The sequence below is a fragment of the Phlebotomus papatasi genome, chromosome 1 (genome assembly GCF_024763615.1).
Source record: "Phlebotomus papatasi isolate M1 chromosome 1, Ppap_2.1, whole genome shotgun sequence".
Lineage (NCBI taxonomy): Eukaryota > Metazoa > Arthropoda > Insecta > Diptera > Psychodidae > Phlebotomus > Phlebotomus papatasi.
The window spans coordinates 74223156-74245079 of NC_077222.1; the positions used below are offsets into that span (position 1 = coordinate 74223156).

A 21924-nucleotide genomic window follows, 5' to 3' on the forward strand; every position below is an offset into this window, starting at 1 on the left:
TATTTAACGTTATTACACAATTTCCTTTGCCATTTTCCCGTTAGCTGTATTTATTACCAATATGTGCCTATAGACACAATTATCTCCACCTCCCTTGTCAACATTGAATTCACTTTTATCACAGAACTCGAGGATGAACGTAGACTGTGAGTTTTAAGGGTGAAAAACAGGGGGAGAAATGGTCAACCAACTTTTTTACTGTGCTTTCGTGTGCCATGAATTATTATTAGTAACAATTCTGCAAATAAAATGTGACCGGAAAGTATACATAAAAATTCTTTCCAACATTTTTTTTCCCTGTCTCAATTCTAGACTCTCTTTTACCACATCCACACAAAATACAAATATTGAAGATATATAAAAGAGAAAACGTCACATCGCAAATATGTGCGAGAATTTAAAGATAATATAATTGAGGATGGAGGCTCACACCAGTAATATATGATGAATTGTACAAGAGAGTTTATATTTCTTTGGAATTACAACCATATGGATGAGGTCATCGTACACGCAAACACTCAATACGTTTCAAGGTATATAGAAAGACTTCTCCATTGTACCATTTATAGTATGGTTATGCTATTTCTTTTATTTTAAATTTTTTTTATACTTCTCTTTCTTTCTTCACTTGCTAAATGCTATGTATTTGATGAAGATATTCTTCTTCATCTCTTTTGCAGATTTCTTATTACCGATAAAAGAAGAAAGAAAGAAAGAAGAACAATCTTGCAAAACCGTAAGAGTAGTGGATTATTTTTCTGTATTAACGTAGACGTACACTAAAAAAAAAACTAGCTATATTTGCTATTTTCTCATCACTTGGCTGCATTATTGATGCATTCCTCAATGAAATACTTCATTCAAATGCGGGAAATTTGTTCACATGTCACCTAGACACTTAGGTTGACATTCTTAACAAATTATTAAACATATATTTTGATCACCTATATTGTATTACGATGGTATGTCTATCTGATGGAAATATCAATTGATTGGATTGTATTCATAAACTAATCATGATATCCAATCGAGAAATTGGTATACCAAAATAGCCAAATTGCTCAAATATTTGTATTGGAGTGGCGAAAGTTTCAATTCAGTGGCTCTACGACAGTGACATGTAAAGAAAAAGTTTTCCTTTTTGCCCCTTATCATATACCCCAAAAACCCTCTATCTCAGTTTCTCTCACTGTCCTACTATCTCTGTGTAACTTTTAAACTTTCATATTGCTCCATGTGGAGCACCCGTGAGTACATGGCCTCTTATCAATGTCAATGCAATTAGATAGTCGTGCGGCGTACATGTAATATACATAATAGATTATAATTGTCATGTATTAGAAGTAGCACCAGACATGCGGGAGGAAGGCCACTGGTGACGATCGATGTTGAGTGGGCCTCCCTCAATGTCATCCGACAAATATATACACTTTCTTTCAAATCTATAAGGAAATTCTATTTCTTCTATTCTTTTATTCAGACTGCTCTCTGTCTGTACGCAAATACCGCTCAATCTTGAACGCAAAAGGATCACATAGAAATATTGGATCAAATTACCAGTTTTTCATTTTTTTTTCTTTTATCATAGATGTATTCGGCAATTCCTATACCTTCGATTTGAAAATGAAGAAATAATTCCGTCGTACAATTCAGCAAGGGTTTCTTATTTCATATTATACTTTTAATATATTTCGATTAAAATCATAAGCATTCGTTAGAATATACCTAATCAATTTAGGGTTGCTCTGTTCATCAGGAATTCAAAGGATTTTAAAGAAATAGATTTGCTATCGATCGACGAAAAGTGTTTGAAAAAGAACAAATGACCTATGTTTACTTCCATTCATCAGTATTTATTCTGATATACATCACGCGGCAGCCTGTTCTTTAAAGAATTTATTTTAATCTCAATCAAGAAATTTGTGAGAGAAGTTGAAAACAATCATTTGATTTTATTGCTATTAAATAAGTTCTAAATAATAAATACAAATTGTATGTAAGATTCAAAAGATTGAACCGTAATATCCTCATTTTCACAATGAATTCATATAATATTTATATAATATTAATTACACCAAATGATAACATCATGGAACCAATGACATTTTGACGGATACTTGTAACAAGAGCCTTTGACACCTTGAATAAATTATAAGGAAATTGTATCACGTTAAAGATGAAAGTCTGCCTCAAGAATATTATAATGCTGTAGCAAGTATTTATTTAATGTGCTGTGGAACAGACGAATAAAATTTGGAAGATATTTATAAAGAACTTTGAAAAATTTTCAAGAAATGAATTCGTATACAACTAAATATATTGAATAAACAATACGATAGATCAAATATTTTTCATCTTAGACGTAATTCTTTAAAATTTGACATAGGAGAAACTGAGGCAGTAAGCAACATAGGGTAGTTGTATATACTGTAATTTTTTGTTTAAATTGTACTTCAGAAGACAAGACCTTTATGAATTTATCTAAACTATTGGGATATTTGTTATAAAAAAATCCATGTTTACAACTACCTACCCCACGTTTACTACTGCCCTATTTGTTCTAGTTATAACCCTATTATCAGACTTACTGTGATGCTGCAGCATCAAGGAACTGTCCTTTTTCCAAATTTTACAGAAATTCTTTAATTTAAAACTTAATATAACTTCTTATCATGAAATTTATAAAATATAATTTATTATCATAAAAATGAATGTGAAATGAAATATCTAATATTCGTTTTATTTTTCGTCGCTTGAAATAAAAAAAATTCTTTACTTCTTCGTCACCTAAATTAGCAGATCGTTTATACTCTGATATTTCCCAATTAGGATAAGTGTGCCAAATTCCGGCCAGCTTGCAATTTCGGCCACCTTTTTTGTTCCTTGAATTTCCATGAACTTTTAGATTTTACGTACTTTAGAGATTATACAATGCAAAAGAATAACAAAAAATGTAGCTACGACAAACAAAATGACGTGAAAAAGGTATTGGAAGAATTCCCGAAGGGCAAGGAACTATGAGAATGAAGGTGGCCGAAATAGGGCACCAAAGCTATGTCTATATTTTTATTCATTTTAAAATGTATTAAGAATGATTTTAGAGTAAATAAACACGGTAAACTCTTTACAAGGTTCCAAGCAACACTCTTTCAGAAGAAAGAATAAAAAAATTCAATTTGTATTAAAAATATTACATTTTTAACTTGAGACTTTGACGCTTGCATGCAACTATGCCGAAATTTGGCACACTTACCCTAAGTTCAAACGCAGAGCAAAAGAAGGCTATAGGTAAATGCACACAAAATGACTCCTTCGTTTTAAAAACCGAGTGTACTAGTCTGTGCTCCTTATAAGGGGTTAATTTTATAAATCATTAACCAAACATCTATAACAATGATTTAACTCTTTCGTGTCTTTTGGCACTCCAGTAGGGGAATTCTGTAATTTTCGTGGCATTGTCACACGTGAGTTCGAAACCTGACAATGCCAATCGAGCTTTTTTTGTCATATCATATGAGTTCGAAAATGCAATTCATTGAACTTTTATTGAAATCCTTTTACTTGATGATTTCATGAAAATACAGTGCATCTTGGTTGATTTGTTTAACAAAAGTCATTGTCATCTTAATTGCCAGAAATCTCAAATATGTGACTTCTGACAATGCCACGTGAGGTGAAATGGCAATGTCACGGCTACAGAATCGCATTTTCGAAAAAGCTCTCCTAAGATTCGAACCCAATTTGTCATATGGCATTGCCAGAAAGTTACAGAATTCCCCTCCAGGTAACCAAAGGAAAATGGATAGCTTCTGGAATTTTTTTAATTATTTAGAACAGATAGTAATCTAATTCTTGTGAGAGATAACCAACTAAAAAATGTTCAAATCTAGGATACTTTTTGTGTGACGTCGATTAATTCCTGAGCTCAGATATTTTTGATCAAAAAATCGTACACTTTGGCTTGTTGCGCTTGCTGCATATGCTGTAGTCCCGAAGGGGTAAACCTTCAAATAGACCCAGGCTATTTTACGTTCTAAATATCTACGAAAATCAGCGCGAATCAAAATTTACCCTTATTTTTAAACGAATTTGAAAACAATTTCTTTGGATTCGCTTTTCAAACTCACCACTTTCACAACAGAAATGTCACTCATATTGTGATAATAGCGAAGAGTAATATTTCAAAAGCTACAAAAATTTTAACATTGCTCGCAGCTTAGTAAAAAGCTTCCCCATTTTACTCTCAAAAATCTCCCTTGACAAATGATTTTAAGGCCGATAGCGACAGCTAGGAAAATGGCCCATTTCTTTTGCATATTATTATAACGTAGGAATCTAAGATGCAGCTTTTTGTACAATAGACTTTTAAACCATAATTCACAATAACGACTCCATCAAATATCCAGAGAGAGACCACTGAGAAATGGTTTATATATATCTTTACCATTTTTTCCTAACCTTCACTCTTGAGTAAATCTCTATGGCAAATCATTGATTGTCAGATTATCGCAATTCCCTCCAAGTCTACACTTCGCATAGAGTGGCTGGCAATGGGAGTGTGTTCTGTGAAAATAAAAGCTCAACAAGATTGTGTTGGTTTGTATGAATCACAGAATTATACAAATTTTGAGTTTCATATAGAAGTGTGCAGAGAGAAAAAAAAAGCATGAAGTGTAAGAAATTGAAAAGTCCATTTGAGGTAGATTTTCTGTTTAACCCCTCTAAATAATGCATAAATGTGTACTCAATTCTACAGGTATCATGGATTTTTTCAAGGAGACTTGCTACTTTTTCCTTTCCAATCTTACTATCACATCTTCTTTTGTCTTGTTTTAGCTCTATGCCAACAGGTGATGATTCACGATCATACATTTTGTGATCGCACAGTCATATGATTTACACAAAATACTGGATATAGTTTGAAATAAAATCCACACTACTTGACTTTCTCATAACAGTCATTTGTAATTCAATCTACCAACTTGATGGATCAAGTGGCTTCATCAATATGTTGACCTGTAATTCACGCAATTGATTTTCAATGCATCTTTATATAACATTCAGTTTTCTAATGATAGTGCAATTGCCTCTTCATAGTGAGTGTCTATTGAAATGGAAAAAAGCCGATTTTGAGGTGGGCACCTTTTATTAGTCCAAACCTCCGGTTGTCATCGGGCGAGCCATATATACTAGATTAACCTATTGATTTTAGAATTAGGTGAAACATTATACTTTCATTCAATGAATTGGAAATTGGACATTTAATGAAATAACATAAAATTATATTGTTTTTATTTATCATTTGGGTGATCGTTTTATAAAATTAATTTCGTTATGGACCTTGCCACGCATAAGGAATTGAATCTCGTTTTCTTATTTAGCTGAAAAAAAAATATATCCCGTTCAAATACAATTTACTAACTTGTCTATAAGGTAATAGAGAAAAATATCTTATAATGTTTTTTATAAGTGACTCTTTTATAAGTTCAAATAGGTATTTTACGTCAATTTCTTCTGTACAGCGAGAACCCATTTAAATATATAAATAATTCGAATTAACGTTTGTGACGAGAATTTATTTGGATTTATTTTTTCTATAAAAAAGAAGATCAAACAACTTTCATTTAAACAAACAATTAAAGACAATTTAAACAAAAATTTAATCAAAAACCTAATTTTTCTAGTCATAACAAGACGACAATTGATTTGTAATATAATAATAATAGAAGTACTCCGTAAAAAAAGCTTTGTAAAAAAATTAATTTGCAGTGAAATATTAAAATTGATCAGAGATAAAAACAATTAAATTATCCGTGTTGCCGATAAAATAAAACAAATAACTATTTCACTGTTCTTAATAACTCCAGCACACCTTTTGGATCAGGAAAATTTCATGAAATCAAAATTCGCGTCCCTTACTTTCTCAAAAGATTTGCATAAGTCTATCCCACTCTTTCGGATTTAATGGACTGAGCTAAATTTATTTGGTGTGATGTTTAAAAGATGAAGAAGAAGAGTGCGAAAGAGTAGGATAGAGATATGTAAAGCTTTTAAGAAAGAAAGGAATGCGAATTTTGACTTTATGAAATTTTCCTGATCTAAAGGTGTACCGGAGACTTTTCTGCTCATTTATACAGTCCCAAGATTATTGTTAATGAGTAGTTTACCTATTTAAATTTAAAATACACCTGCGATTTTAATTAGTTTTCTAAAGTTCGATGTATTTTTTCTAAATAACTGGATTAATCAATTCTCTACAAAAACAACTTCATTAAAAAAAATTATAAAAATTGGATTGTGAAAACTGTTCTCTCTTGGAGTTCGAGCAGTTAAAAATCAGACCCTTTTCATATTGAAACGGTTTTTCAAGCAGTTTGCATTAAATCATAAATTTAAAAAATGTCTTAAATTATCAAATTTTAAACTTTTTTCTATTTCCTTTTTTTACATAATTAAAAAAAATTTATTTAATTTGAGCTTTTAACTCTTTCGCGTCCATAGGGTAATGTCATGACTCGGGGAAAAGTTTTTTTTGGGTATTTACATTAATTGAAATCTATCTGTTCGTGCACGACATCATAATAGAAGGATGTAAGATTCTTGGCTCATTTTCTCAAGACTCCAGTTAGATTTCAATTAATGTAAATAGCCAAAAAGAAACTTTTTTCCCCGGGTCATATATGACCCTATGGACGCGAAAGAGTTAAGCATACAAAGGTACGACATTTTTAACTTTTTTTTATTTTCATTTTAAATTTCAAAAATTCAGTTGTTGGGACGTGATTTTTGGAGACTGTTTTTGAAAAAAAAAACTTTACGTTGGACAATATTTCCTGTTAGATAGTGAAGGTATGATATACTGATGGTATAACAAAAATGGTATTTTTGTTGTTTAAGCTATCTCAAAAATCATAGTTTCATTAAAAACATGAATAAGTACCAGTTTAATTCATTTGCTAAGAAGAAATATTTGTTTTTTTTTATTTCAGATGATACTTTGAGATATTTTGTCTATATTACTTTTTTTTTAAGAATTACGAAAATCAGGCCCCAATGACTAAAATTTTAAGATTTTTAAATAAAAAATTCAGAACTTGAATTCAAATTGAAAATTATTTATGTTAAAAAATTTTAATAAAAAAGGAGTTTGTTTTTTTTTTGACCCACATTAACCCGTAATGAAAATTTGTTGACAAGACTAATAGTTTCAAAAGAATAATATTTTTACATAATTTTTTACATCTCGAACTCTACCGAGTAAGCAATATTAAAATCCCTCAAATTTGTTATATCATAAAAAGTTCACATTCTATCCGCTTCTGACTAATTGTTATAATTCTATCAAATTATGATTTAAGGGGTCCCGGTCAAAATCCCGAAAGCCAAAATTCAGAATTGGCCAAAATCCCGAATTCTTAAAAATGTCATAGCTACTCCCACGATTGCACCTGCGCTTGGTGGAGGCAAAGGGAAATCTTCTGTATCTTGGGAAATTATTCTAAAGGTGTTCCTCCATATAATTTCATCCCTTTCAGCATTTTGGCTTTCGAGATATTGGCCTGTTCGGGATTTGGGCGTTCGAGATTTTGGCTTTCGGGATTTTGGCTGCCACCGGATCTAAGAAGTTAGAAGTTGAAGCGCTTCACAAAGCGGGCATCCTTGGACAATCTTATTATTTGATTCTTTGTGCTACAGAAAAATCTAAAATCTGTTCGCATTGATGAGTTTTTAAATAAAGAATAAAATCCCATCTGAAACAGATTCTTGATTTGGTTATTTTACCCTAGGGCAGTAAAAAATTGGTTAGTAATTAATTCCTAAAATATTTTTCGGTCTGAACTTATCAAGTTTTTTTTCTATTCAAAGAAAACTTTAAAATTCATTTCAGAATTAAAAAGATACTTAAAGGTAAATCAGTAAATTGATCTCATATACACAATAACCCTAATTAAAGTCTAAATATAATTTTCTTAATCTTAAAATCAATCTCACGTGATGACATTGCAGCCATCGCAACCGGTGATATAACTATGTCTACCGCTACCCTGACCTCACCGTCTGCTTGAATTTTGAGCATTCTGGGAAACCTACAGCTTTCTCCCTGGAACATATCTATTTGGCAAGTTCTCAAAGCTGAAGGACGACTTTTCCAGTCACCCAACAAATCCACATTTAGCCGTATCTAAAACGTGCACTTTTGACGGAAAGACAAGTGTGCGAATGAGACGAACTTAGGTGGAGAGATTCCAGAATCGTGGGTGTCTTGGCCAAGCCGACGGTGAGAGAGAGAGAGAGTAAGAGAGATGTCGAGTAGTACCCCGGGGGCATCCACCATCTCACGTCGCGGAGTGAGTGTTAATTTCATTACTCCTATATAGATTTAATTCACATCAGGGAAAAAACACAAGTGCTAAGCACGGTGGCGCAAAAAAAACCTCCGGAATTACTAATGCGAGGAAGGTAGAAAAGTTACCTGGCGTGCGAAGGAGACAGAGATAGAGCAAATGGTGAAATGGGATGATGAAAAAAACTGCTGAGAAATGTGATTCTGATGATTTGAGAGAGCAAATTTCTATCCATAGCAATTCCCGGAACAATTGTGAGCAATAAGCCTACTAAATTTGCTTCAGCAAATTGCAATTTTTCCCAAAGTCTAGACTGTTCCCCTAAAAATCCGTGAGTCAGAGCGAGATACAGAATTGGGCAATGACTGGGGAGCGAATGAGATGGATTGAGAAAAAACGCCATGACCGCCACTGGATCGATATTTTCTCGTCCCTGTGCGACGACTATGTCGCCCGAGAGGAAGGTTTTTCCCACTTCCACCCAATCTGGGGGCCAGGGACACAATTCACGAGCGGGATGCGAACCAATTATGCCACCGCATCCGGGAGATGTGAAGATTTTTTTCTGTGGCCAGAACATTCTATCCGAAATGGAACAAATGACGCATCGATCAAACCCCAACTTGACGCACCGCACACAAATTCCGTCATTTTGCACACTTTTTCTCATCAGATGCACACATATAGCCGACATAAAGTTCCGGGGAGCACCGCTGATAGCCCCATATGCATTTTTGGAGCCCGTACTGGCTCACTAGTAGCGCCATTTGGCGAAAACAGCGGCGTCGTCCCCGGTTTTTTTTTCAACACCATCCATTGGCAAAAGGTTTACACTAGCATTTTTTCCAATGGCTTTTTCACCATCTTCTACTGCTCAATTATCCAATATCAACACTCACCATCGTAGCGCTCGGCCTGTTCAGCCAATTTGGCTTTATAGACATTATTTTCACGTTCAGCCATTTTCGATGATTTGGGATTTCTATGTCAAACACAAAATACACTGAACACTGGCTAACACAAATTAATCAATATGGCCGCGCCCGCCGACTCGATTCTTCTCACTTGGTGGTTGCTAACGCCGATGTCTCTTCTACGATTGCCAAAGAACGTGTGGTGCGAGCGAGATGAAAGTGCGACCCAGTAACTTTTTCTCTGCATTCACACAAAAATCTCGTTACGGCGACAGTGGCTCCCCTCTAAACGTGTTCAATATGGGAAATAAAATTCAAAATTCGTTGGAAAACAACAGAAACAAATATTGAAGTAAAAATCAAATTTATTAATTATAATTCTATTATTTGATAATTTTCTTTAAATTTGAAAGCATACAACTTTATGGATGAGCTTTTTATCTTATAAAAATCGTCTCTTGTATTTACTTACAAACACTACACAACTTGACATCAAAGTTAATTAAAATTTATTAGATATTTCTAAATATTTTGAAATATTCTTTATAATCTCCTAATTATAATACATTGAAATCATTAAAATTTTAAATATATTAAATTTATTTTATATTAGAAATACAAGGACATTGACCAGAATTTCCAAAAATTATCCATTTACGAAACTTAACGGGGTAATCATCCCATCAAAAAGTATTTGTTCAGCTCTTGCTCTTGCTATACGTAAATTCTTATATTTAGGTGGAACTGTCTACAGACAATTCAAAGAAATGTCGGCACTTAGTCGGGAAATATTTTTCTTATATTTTTATTGTTGCTTATAATCCTTATAATGGAAGGGCCAAAAAGAAATACTCATGAAATAATCAGACGATGAAAGATGTATTACTTTCTTTATACAGAAATCTCCAGATTAATGGGCTCTACACACAATAGAGAAATTTATGTCAATATTGAAGAGTTTTTCCTACACAAGGGAATTTGCTTCAATATAGACATAAATTTATCAATAAACCGGAAAAATAAATCAATCACGATTACTTGACCAATTAAAAGAATTGATAAGAAAAGTCCAGAACCAGATCTTTCCAAAAAAATCCAATTTAAACAAATCATCAAAGTGATTGACTTTTGACCTTCAACATTTTAAAATAGCGAATTTTCCGGTCACAGGGTATGTTTAGATGAAATGTTCGTCTGGACTACCTCTGAAACATATCCGAAAATCATTGAAAAAACTTGGGCCAAATTTGAGAAAAACTAAAAAAAACATACCCAAGGGGCATTTGATATCCAAATAATGTATGTCTCAAATGTAACCAACATATTTTCAACGTAATCGAGCTATTTCTTTAAAATATAATGTATGAACACAATGGATGTAAATTATATGAAAATTATGTGCGTTGAACGCCAGTATAATAACTTGACTAAAAATTGTATAGAAAATATCAGGTATTTTCTATTAATACATATAATACATTTTGTTTGATAAATTCCAGTTAAAATATTGTTATTTTCCCTTTTACCGTGCAAACAGACGGAATTCCCACGGGAATTCCCACGAGCAAATGGTAAATTTGCTATACAAGCGCCCTCTGCAAAAGTGCACGAAACTGCCCGAATGTCTTGAAATATTTTGAATTTCAAATGGAAATTTTCCGTTGGAGGGTGAAATATTCAATTTTTTAAAATGGCAAAAAGCTATCTCCCTCGAGATAGCTTTTTGCTTCCGGAAAATTCCGAAAACTTTATTTGGGGTGTTTTTGAGCAAGTAATATATGAAAAAACTTGTAAAATCTACTATAGTGATCAAAAAAATTTTTTGAAAGCAAATTTAAAACCGATTAATAATAATATAATAATTTTGAAAATATTAGTGTTTCTGGAGTGAATTAAATATTCATCAATAATATTTCAGAAGTGGTTTTAAGAAGGCAGATTCAAAACATATCTTTTTCACTAGATTCCATTATTAAAAAATGTAAAGAATATAATAATTTAGAGAAGGAACTTAAAGAATAGTAAGAGCTGTCGAAGTTCATTAATAGCAGTTATAGCCGCAAACCTTAGAAATTAAATTTTCGGCTATAAAATATTACTTTGAAATAAAAGAAGAATATTCTTTTTATCGTTCAATTTATTGAAAATAGAGTTTTAAAATTTTTTACAGACATCTTCTTTCGAACAATGTCCATTCAATTATTATACAAATAATCTTTATATTTATCTCTGCTTAAATTTGCTTCGCTGCTTGGTCTGCCGGGGATATGTCTATTATACCCTTCTAAAACATCAACGTTAAGAACATTTTCAAAAATTAGATCTTTACTATCGCTGGTCTTTCTTATAAAGTTGTAGAGAGGAATTACAGCCTGTACAATAGTAGTAGAAAACTCTGGTTGAACTTCGATTTCCCCCCGAATTATCCTAAATCTATTTGAGAGTATCCCAAAAGCTGTTTCAATTATTCTAAAGACTTTGTCATATTAATAATTGAATATAAAAGACAACACGTAATATAATAGAGCCATTTTAATAAAATAAAGTACCTAAAATATCTTCCAGATATATATTCCGTTATTTATATTCGGAAAAAACACAATTTGAAATTCAAATCTTCGGAGCATTTTTGTGTTGCGCTTGAAGCCCACCAGAGGCGCATAGAGCAAATGGTAAAAATTTGACAGTTCAATATGGGAATTTCCATCCGGAATTACCGTCCGGAATGAAATATTTCGTGGGAATTCCCGTGGGAATTCCGTCTGTTTACACGGTTAAAATTACGACCAAACATTTTTGATCTATAAACAAGTCATAATATAATCTATTTTTGAGTAAAAATGTATAAAACTATGTCAAATATTTCTAAAGTATATTTGTCTTACATATTCATGCCATTATGTTCACATAATGTCGTTAAATTGTATGAACTTCATGTTCTGATACATTTTAGTTACATTTGTTCCATAAAAGACACAAGTTATATACAACTTGTCTTCTTTTTGTATGACACTGCCAGATTGTCAAATTCTACTTTGTTTACTAAGCAGAAGTTCATCTGCGAGTGAAAATTTGTCAAAAAAGTGATGTCTCACATTAATTAGAGTCCCGAAATGCACCAGCGTGTGTAGAAAAATCGAGTATACAGATAAAAGGCATTAAATTTTACAAAGTAAGTACAAATGATGAAAAAATAGTGAATTAACACTTCGTTTGTGAGAGCTAATATTTTCTTCCTTTAATTGCAGTGTACCGCAAGTACAAGCGTCAGGACAGCTTCCAGATCATTTGATATGAAATCAAATTGCAGAATGAGTGCCCAGAATGCAGAAAAGTTTATCAAAAGCGTAATCTTTCAGCGTTTTGACATTTTTGCTGTGTAGTGATATTATTGTCGTAAGAAGTCTACAAAATGTAAATATTATACACGACATCTTGAGAAATATAATCACTAAAATATATAAATGTGTTTTATTTTCTGCTTTTCTTACTTATTCGCGTTACAATATCATGATTTTATTTTATCAGAACAAAAAGAAGATTATGGCATGGAAAAGTACAGAAAATTGGCGACGCCAAACTCAAATTAATGGAAAAATTATACACAAAACATTGCAGTGCAATGATATTTGTTCAAATTATTGTTCAAAGGGCTGTATTCTATCAATACACGCAGTAAAAATTTAAGAACCATAAGTTTTTTAAATGATATAATGTAAAAAGCAATAAATTTATTCAATTTTTGTTTTATTTAATTTCTCAGCTTTCCCTTAAGAATTTCAAATCGGGAATGAAATTTTGTTCACTAATATTTTAGCCTCTAACGGAAAGCAATTATTGCATTAAACTTTCATACGCGATGAAAGTGCACGAGGCACAAAAAATGTGACTGAATCGTTGAGGATAATTATTTATTCATTTGAGGAAAATATTTGAGCAAGACTTAAAGAAAAATTGACAAGAAATGACAGTTCTTCAGTCAATAGTTATAATATTGGTATGACAGAGTGATTATATTTTATTTAGTCATAAACAATACATTTTACCGTACATAATGACTCGATTAACTCTAAAATAAAAAATTGTTATATTTCGGCTATAAAAATTCCCCATTCACCCGAATATGGGCCTGTTTTATGCGGTTATATAGAAGAAATTTGTAAAGTCTTCGCCATCATTTTCGTATAGATATCAGACATCTCTACTCATTTATGGCGATAAATGCTCCTTGGGATGGTTTTGGTGTTGATGAAGGGGGTGGGGGAAAAAGAAAGAAATACGTCAGGAGATATTGTTTCTTTTATTGGGGTCACTGAAGACCGGAAGTTTATATTCTTTACCGTTTAAGCTCCAGAGCGGTGACAAGTTGGAAAAAGTCGATTATGTAAGTCAGGCCTGAGTTCGTTAAAAGTCGTGTAATATCAGAAATTATTTTTGTTCATATTTTTAGTCATTGTGTTTTGTATTTACGTAGGGTAATTTGTCTAAAGCGAGACAGTTTGGAAAGTTGAACAAAGCAGTGTGGAATGTGAGACACCTCCTTAAAAACTTGGTAATAAATCAATTAAATATTTCAATTTTCGATAAAAATATTATTAAACCTAATTTTGTGAATATTTGTGAAGTTAAAAATGCAAAAGTCGTTATTAAACAATCAAAGAGTGACTTCCAAGAAGAATAAAAAAATGTATTGCTTACGTGATATTCATAACCTTCACACGGTAGTGTACTTGTCATTTTCTCTGCTTCTTATGGAAGTTGTTAGGAAAATATCAAAGTGTTTTGTTTGATTTTTCGGCATAATTTGTGAAATATTATTAAGTCCGTAGTGAAAATTGAAGGACATGCATCCATTTAAAAGGTGAATAGAAAATATTTGTGAAATATTACATTTAAAAAGGATAGTGATTTAATTTCGTGTTGCTTTCAAAACAAGTTTTATGAAATCTTGGACAAGTTGATTTTGTGAATGAATTTGGTGGTTTTGTGCAGTGAAATCATTAACAAGGATGACAAAGATCCTTAAGTATCCGGAGAAATAGTTGCAACAGCAGTTAGCAGCTGATAAGGACAAAATTTCCTGGAAAAGGCTGCAAGGATTTCCAGATTCCGAAGACAGAATGGATAGTAAATATCGCAAAAACTCCTGAAGAAAAACAAATAGGAGCCTCTACAACTCCCAAATCAAGTGGAAAAGGACTTGGGCAGATGGGGAATTGAAATGTGCTAAAAAGTTGCATTCTCTTTAAAGCTGTAACTGCTGGACAGCGCGAGGCGTCTGTGAAATTTACAGAACCTCTTTTTGGTTGGACGTCCAGGAAGTTCTTGGTAATTAGCGTTTCTCAACTGTTACCCGGACATAAAGGAGGGATTAGTATAACGAGTATAACCATCCAATGTACAAGTATACACAGAAAACCCTCAACATTTGATTTTCTACATATTTCGTATAATATTTTGTCATTAATATCACTATGTCCAACTTTCCAAAAATTTTTGTCCCGCTTTCCAAAATTTTGTCCATCTTTTCAAAATGTGTTGTTTTTTAATTTGATGGAATATTCCAATTAATTGGTTGAAATATCTATTAAAAACTGTTAAGATTCCGTTAGAATATTTCACAAGCAATCTCATAATGGAAAGAAAATGAAAAAATATATATATTTATTCGGCTTAAAAATTCATTTGAAATTGAACTTTTTTTTTAAGTCTCTCCCTTTCCACAATCCACCCTATTAAGTATTTTGCAAAATATTTCATATATTACCACACTTCAAATTAGATATTAGTTTTAGATAGAATTTTCTCTACAATTGTAATATTAGCGATGTGTAGTGTCTACTCCACCACTGCACTGTATTTCTCTGCAGAGTATATTTAGACATGTCTGACGAAATCTTTGGAAGATTTGCCGACATTTTTTACAGGGTTGCGTGAGAAATAAATCTGCAGACGCGTATGAGATCTAGTGGAAAATTTAGCGGATACCTCTTTATACCCTGCGGGGATCTCCGTCGAGGCGTCCACCTGTCAAGTTGTGTTTATTTGGATGGATTTTAGTTTAACTTGGAGATTATTATGCGTTGTTTTCGTTCTTCTATTCATTTACACACTGAAAAAGTACTTTTATGAAGACTTTGATCTTTGACCATGACGCGCAAAGTATTTTACTTTTACAATCCGGACGTTGGGAATTTTCACTATGGCCCGGGGCATCCCATGAAGCCCCATCGGTTGTCTGTGATCCATAGTCTCGTGATGAATTACCAGCTGCACAAGAAGATGCAGATCTATCGTCCCTACAAAGCCAGTGCCCATGATATGTGCCGGTTTCACAGTGAGGAGTACATTGAGTTTCTCCAGCGAGTTACACCTCAGAACATCCAGGGCTACACCAAGTACCTCTCACACTTCAATGTCGGTGATGACTGTCCCGTATTCGATGGGCTCTTTGAGTTCTGCGCCATGTACACGGGGGCTTCACTCGAGGGAGCCCAGAAACTCAATTACAATCTCGCCGACATCTGCATTAATTGGTCTGGGGGACTCCATCATGCCAAGAAATTCGAAGCATCAGGCTTCTGCTACGTCAATGACATTGTTATTGGCATCCTGGAGCTTCTCAAGTACCATCCTCGGGTTCTGTATATCGATATCGATGTTCACCATGGTGATGGTGTCCAGGAAGCTTTCTACCTCACGGATCGCGTGATGACTGTGTCTTTCCACAAGTACGGCAACTACTTCTTTCCCGGAACTGGAGATATGTATGAGATTGGGGCAGAATCTGGGCGGTACTACTCTGTAAATGTACCCCTGAAGGAGGGTATCGATGACCAGAGCTATGTACAGGTCTTTAAGCCCATCATTTCACATGTGATGGACTTTTATAGGCCCACAGCAATTGTTCTCCAGTGTGGAGCGGATTCATTGGCTGGAGATCGCTTGGGATGCTTCTCACTCAGCACCAAGGGTCACGGGGAATGTGTGAAGTTTGTGAAGGATCTCAATGTGCCGACTCTGGTTGTTGGAGGTGGAGGGTAAGTCTCAAAAACGACAGATTTTAGATTAGGGGGCTAAATGGGCTAAATTAAATTATTAGGTGTGATTCTTTCTAATCACATCTATTGTAATCCTCGGATTTTTTCAAAGTGCTCCGATCGAGCTGAAATTCACAGGGTATATGTTTTAAACATCCCTGATGCCGAAAATCATAAGCCGGTAATTTCGGGTCCGGCTGCCGTCCGGCCGTCCGTAGTACGGACTACGGAATATCTGTGGTTTGGATAGAGATATCTTCATACTTTTTTTTTAAGATATCTACTCGCGCGTACGACGATTTCTGTGCTATTAGTTTTTTGAAAAACCGGTTCTAAACCGGTTAAAAATCACGTTTCGTAATTTATCTCGAAATCTAGGTATGCGATTTTGAATTTTTTATGTTTATGTTGTAGTCCAGAAAATTTAGACCAATTTAAAAAAAAATTTCAGACATTCGTCGAACAGTTCTCGAGATATTTCATTTCAATTTTTCAATTCACTTCAAGATTTCAATTTTTAACCCTTTAAGGACGAGAAGCTTTCCGCTGAGCGAAATTCAATGAAATCGAGTTTCCCTCGATATTTTAGCTTAAATAAGAGATTTACGGTTAAAAAGAAATTTTCCCATACCTAGGAGTCCTGGAAAACTATGGGTCATATATGACCCAATCGTCCTTAAAGGTAAAAAAGCACAAAATTTTCCAGACGACTAGTTTACTCGTTTGGTCTGTTATTTTTGAAAGATAAATAACTTGAATATATTTGTAATATTAAAAAAATATTTATAGTACGAGTAAAAATTAAAACGATCAAAAATTAATTTTAAAAAACCTCATTCCAGTTTTGGTCTCAAAGAATCTTGAAGACTGGTATACAAAAACATTATTTTTTTTTAATGAAAAATGTATTATTGTTTACTTCATTTTTAATTTTTATGATATTCATCAATACAAATTTCGCATACTGGTAAGGTAACACAGAGGACAGAGATAAAATGTGGCATGCCTCACAAATACAATTGGTCTTATAATCCTTTTTTCTGATAGCACCATGTGTACCTCAGTTTTCTTCGAAACATGTTTGATGGTAATGGGTAGGTGCAATGTTGCTTGTCTCTGGGAATTTCAGACGTACAGTTGCACATTGCTGTGGATCCGGGAGTTCTTCCGGAGTTGATGCGTTTTCGATGAAGACTTCAAAGTCCACTTCATCTACATCTTGTTCCAAATATTATTATGTCGCTTTCGTTCAGGACAAGATTGTCGGCATTATCGCTATCTTCCGGGCATAATATGTAGATGATTTCGGGTTCATTGATCATGAAATTTTTTCTCCATTTTTTAAGGCATCTACGAGAGTAAAAAGTTATGAATTTACAACATATACTCAGAAGTATCTTATAAATTATCAAAAAACTACCTTCTTCAGTCAGTATTGCACTGGAAAATCTCAGCTAATTGATATATCACACAATATTACACGAATAATTAACTATTTTGCGCACACATAAACAAAAACATGAAACAGTCTAACCTCAAATCTTCGAAAATCCACTAGAGACAGATTCGGTGTTTTTTTACCTTTATGGACGATTGGGTCATATATGACCCACGGAAATTATGAAACTTTCCTGAAAATACCAATAAACTATAATTTTTACTTTGTTGAGAAATATTATGTATAGTTATTAAAATTTCTAGTCCCAAGAGGTTTTTGCTTAAAAAAATAGAAATATTAAAAATATTAAAATTCAAGCACCAACGTGAAAATTTGAAAATTCGTTATTTTTGAGCTCAAATATTTTTTATATGAGACGCTCAGAGCAGAAGTGGACTGTTTTAATAGGGAAATGCATACAAAGGAGACCACTTCTGCTCTGAGCGTCTCATATAGCAAGTAGCTGGAGATTTGCAAAAAATATCCTAGATTCCTACATCTTTCTACTTCGTGATTATGTACAAACATTAGAAAGAAATAACTTCAGGTAGTCAGGAAAAATTATTTTCTCTATGGGTCACGGGTGACCCAATCGTCCTTAAAGGGAAAATTTGCTATTAGCGTCAGGCGGGGAAAAAAACGGGAGAAGCTTTCCCCATATATATAGCACTCTCTCACTCTCCCTCTCTACATAGTGAGTCTATGTTTGAAGATTTGTAAGGTGGCATAGGGGATACTGGGGCACATGTAAACATTTTCGGTAGATGCAAATTTGAGGTGATTTTCCAAGCACATAGTGATTTTTTGGAAAATATTTCTTAGCTCATATTTTACCCTTGGGTGTAGGCAATACATCGAGGCTAATGCGGATGTTGGAAAACAATTGAGTTTTGTGAAATGAATTAGACATTTCGTATAAAGGTCGATTTCCCGCTCTTTTACCTACTGATTTTGTAAAATTGGAAAGAAAATGTTTATTTGGAAATAGGAAAGAAATTAAGAGTATTTTCTGCGTTTTCTTTCTAAAACTTTTGCGCGGGACAACGAAAAACTTCCCACCATGAGATGGAGCTGTCAAACGAATGAAATGAAGAAGAAGACAAAATATTTTGCCATATCATTCTACATTCGCAACATCTACAATTACAAGGAAATTGTCTGTTTACATCTACCCCAAATGCTGTTTTCTGACCAATTATTAATTCTTTTAAAATAATAAGAATCTCAATTTCTCTAGTAAATGCATTAATATAATCCTAAAGGATGTAGGAAAGAACTGGTATTGCTACATTTCGATTATTTTACACAGTTTTTAATTTCCAGGTGGAAATTGAAATGACCAAAATAATCGAAATATCAACATTTTCGAAAAAAATGATTTTTATTTTTAAAGTATTAGGATTTTATTGACCAATTTATCTGTGGACATACATCCCCATGGTATCTATGAATGCTTATGGGTTTTATACTCTGGAGTCTCAAAATTAATGAAAAAATCACAGTGTTTACAACTACCCCTGTTTACTACTGCCCCAGTTCCCTTTATATAATTCACGAATGGCGCGAATTTTCGCGGGGCATGACTTTTTTTTCTCGGATTTTGCGTGACGTGTATTTTTTCGCGTATTTTAGCGAGGCACGATTTTTCTCGTGGATTTTCACAGGGTGTATATTTTTCCGCGGATTTTCCCGGATCGCGGATTTTCGCAGGCCGCGCAATTTTCCCGAATTTTCGCAGAGCGCGAATTTTCCCGGGTCGAGAATTTCTTCGCGGATTTTCGCGTGGAGCGAAATTTTTCGCTGATTTTCGCGGGGAGCGAATTTTTCGCGGATTTTCGCAGGGCGCGTATTTTTCGTGGGTTATGAATATCTTCGCGGATTCTCACGGGTCGCTGACAGAGGTTCTAAACGGACGTAAAGTTTGAGGCCTCTATCTCTCTTAGTTTCCGAGATAATCGACTTTAAAGATTTTCAGACACTTTTATGCATTTCTCATTCAATTTTTTTCATTTTCAAGTGAAATTTTGCACATATCAAGTCTAAAAGGGGCTCTAAACGGATGTAAAATTTGAGGCCTCTATCTCTCGTAGTTTCCGAGATAATCGACTAAAGATTTTCAGACACTTTTATGATTTTCTCATCCAATTTTCCTGAATAATAACGAAAATAAGTTACATACAGTTTAAACAAATTTTGCATTATTTATTTATAAAAAATATCTCTCGAGTTTGCCACAATTAAAATTTGCAATGAAGGAATCGCAACTCTATAAGTTGATCTAGGCTTATCATTGGCTTTTTTTTCTTTGGACTGAATACAGGTACACACTGAGGAATGTTGCCCGATGCTGGACGTATGAGACGTCTCTTCTCATTGACGAGACCATATCAAATGACATCCCAATGAATGATTATCTGGAGTTCTTTGCACCGGACTTCACTCTTCATCCTGAGATTGTCACGAGGCAAGACAACATGAATAGCAAGCAGTATCTGGATCTCATAGTACGTCACGTGTACGATAATCTGAAGATGTGTCAGCATGCGCCCAGTGTCCAGATGTTCAACATCCCAGAAGATGCCTTGCCAGAGGATGGCAAGATTAAGGATGAGAGTGATCCGGATGTGAGAATTAGCCAAGCAGATGAAGACAGAATGGTTGAGCCGAAGAATGAATTCTACGATGGAGAAAATGATAATGACAAACTTGAGCCCGAAACGTGAAATAAAGTGCAATTTCACCGGCAAAATTTTCAGTTTTATTTCGCAAAAAATACAAAGAGAATCTTTAGTGAATTTTGATGGACTTCCGGACAGTCGCCTTGATTCCTGAATGCTCTCCTGTGTATCGTTTGTCCTCACGACGAACAGTGCGAACAGCTCCCTTTCGTCTAACGAGGGCCTTCTTGTACTTGAGACGATGCTTGACCCTGGGATTTCTCAATTCCTTCTTCCTGTGTGGCATTAGACCCTTATTCTTGGCCATTTGGTAAGTGATGGCACGCTTATCATTGTCATCTTCACCATCTCCAATTTCTTCCATTCCCTCTTCAGATTCTGAACCTTCTTCCTCCCCTTGAAGCTCCATGTCTTCCTTTGCAGATTCCTCAGAGGTCTTCTTCGGTTTCTCAGCCACATTCTTCAAAATTCCAAGCATTTTCCGCTGTTTCTTTTCTTTTTCCTTTACTGGAGCAGCTACAAGCTTTCCAGAGCGAATATCCAGGAGAATCCTTTCCATTTCTCTCTGTGCTTCACCTTGATATTTCTCCTCCAATTGCTGAAGAAGCTCCCTGAATTGGGCGATCCTCTTCATAACCGGATGATTCTTCACAGAAACTTTTTTATGCTTCAGCATTAAGTAGAAACAGAGATTTGTGGCATAATGCAAGGACAATCTGTTTCTCATATCTATAAATTCATAGATGGGCAATTCAGTTAGATTGTGTTTCTTCAGCTCATCCAGGAAAGGCTGGAGAATGTTTGCACTATCATCCAATTTGGACAGAAGTTCATCTACCAGAGCGTCAAATTCTGGAGAATCCCTCTTAAACTGCAGAAGTTCTTGATGCTTTGAGGCTCCTTCGGATTCTCCCTCGCCTTTGTCTCTAGTTTTCGGAGTCTCTCCGTCTTCAGAGATAAAGACATCCAGTGAAAATTGGGCATCACTGAGTTGCTGTGTCAGCCTCTGCTGCAGTTTCCTCGTTTCCTGCTCTTCCAACTGTGCCAGCTGCTCTTCCTGTGCATTGTAAGAACCATAGTCCTGATCCACAAAGTCCGTATTGTAGAAGACACTCTTCTTATTTCCCCAAGCTCTATCGTCTGGAATATCGTCATCTTCATCCGACACAATATCGCTGTCTGCCTCAAACTTTTCAGCGCCAGTTTTATCCTCAAAATCCGAGTCATCATCCATGGAATCATCTTCTGGCAGTCCAAACACTTCCTCCTGTTCACTCTCTGAGCCACCAGCCTGAGCTTCCTTGTACTTTTTCAGCAACAACTTATCATTTGTGTCGAAATCTTCATCTGAATCACTCATACCAAGTTCATAATTGCCCCGATTTGAATCTAAATAAATTTTATCAGCCATCCTTAAATCTTTAGCACTTTTTCCTGATGAAAAATCCTTCAAAACATCACAAACACGTGCTACTGTTTATTTCCCAAAATACTCGTCTAAAAATTCGC

General features: G+C 34.3%; 3 protein-coding genes across 3 annotated transcripts in view; 1 reads left to right on the forward strand and 2 right to left on the reverse strand.

Moving 5' to 3' along the window:
- Positions 1–9485, reverse strand: part of LOC129801794 (14-3-3 protein epsilon) — a 38607-nt gene extending 29122 nt beyond the window's left edge. Inside the window, exon 1 of the mRNA XM_055847135.1 lies at positions 9245–9485. Within this exon, the coding sequence (XP_055703110.1) occupies positions 9245–9308 (64 nt within the window). The 5' untranslated portion in view covers positions 9309–9485. The remainder of the gene's footprint in view (positions 1–9244) is intronic.
- Positions 9486–15220: 5735 nt separating this feature from the next.
- On the forward strand, positions 15221–20486 carry LOC129801918 (histone deacetylase 3). The gene is made up of 2 exons (XM_055847387.1): positions 15221–16299; positions 20058–20486. Exons 1-2 carry the CDS (start codon positions 15410–15412, stop codon positions 20458–20460), a joined length of 1293 nt encoding a protein of 430 aa, XP_055703362.1. The 5' UTR covers positions 15221–15409; the 3' UTR covers positions 20461–20486.
- On the reverse strand, positions 20473–21826 carry LOC129801916 (something about silencing protein 10). Its single transcript, XM_055847373.1, has one exon. It carries the CDS (start codon positions 21824–21826, stop codon positions 20525–20527), a length of 1302 nt encoding a protein of 433 aa, XP_055703348.1. The 3' UTR covers positions 20473–20524.
- Positions 21827–21924: the final 98 nt, after the last annotated feature.

Excerpts from the sequence above, each read along its gene's own strand:
- LOC129801918 (XM_055847387.1), top strand. The coding sequence starts at position 15,410 with ATGACGCGCAAAGTATTTTACTTTTACAATCCGGACGTTGGGAATTTT. Across the intron at positions 16,300-20,057 it reads CTGGTTGTTGGAGGTGGAGG|GTACACACTGAGGAATGTTG; the intron begins GTAAGTCTCAAA and ends GACTGAATACAG.
- LOC129801916 (XM_055847373.1), bottom strand. The coding sequence starts at position 21,826 with ATGGCTGATAAAATTTATTTAGATTCAAATCGGGGCAATTATGAACTT.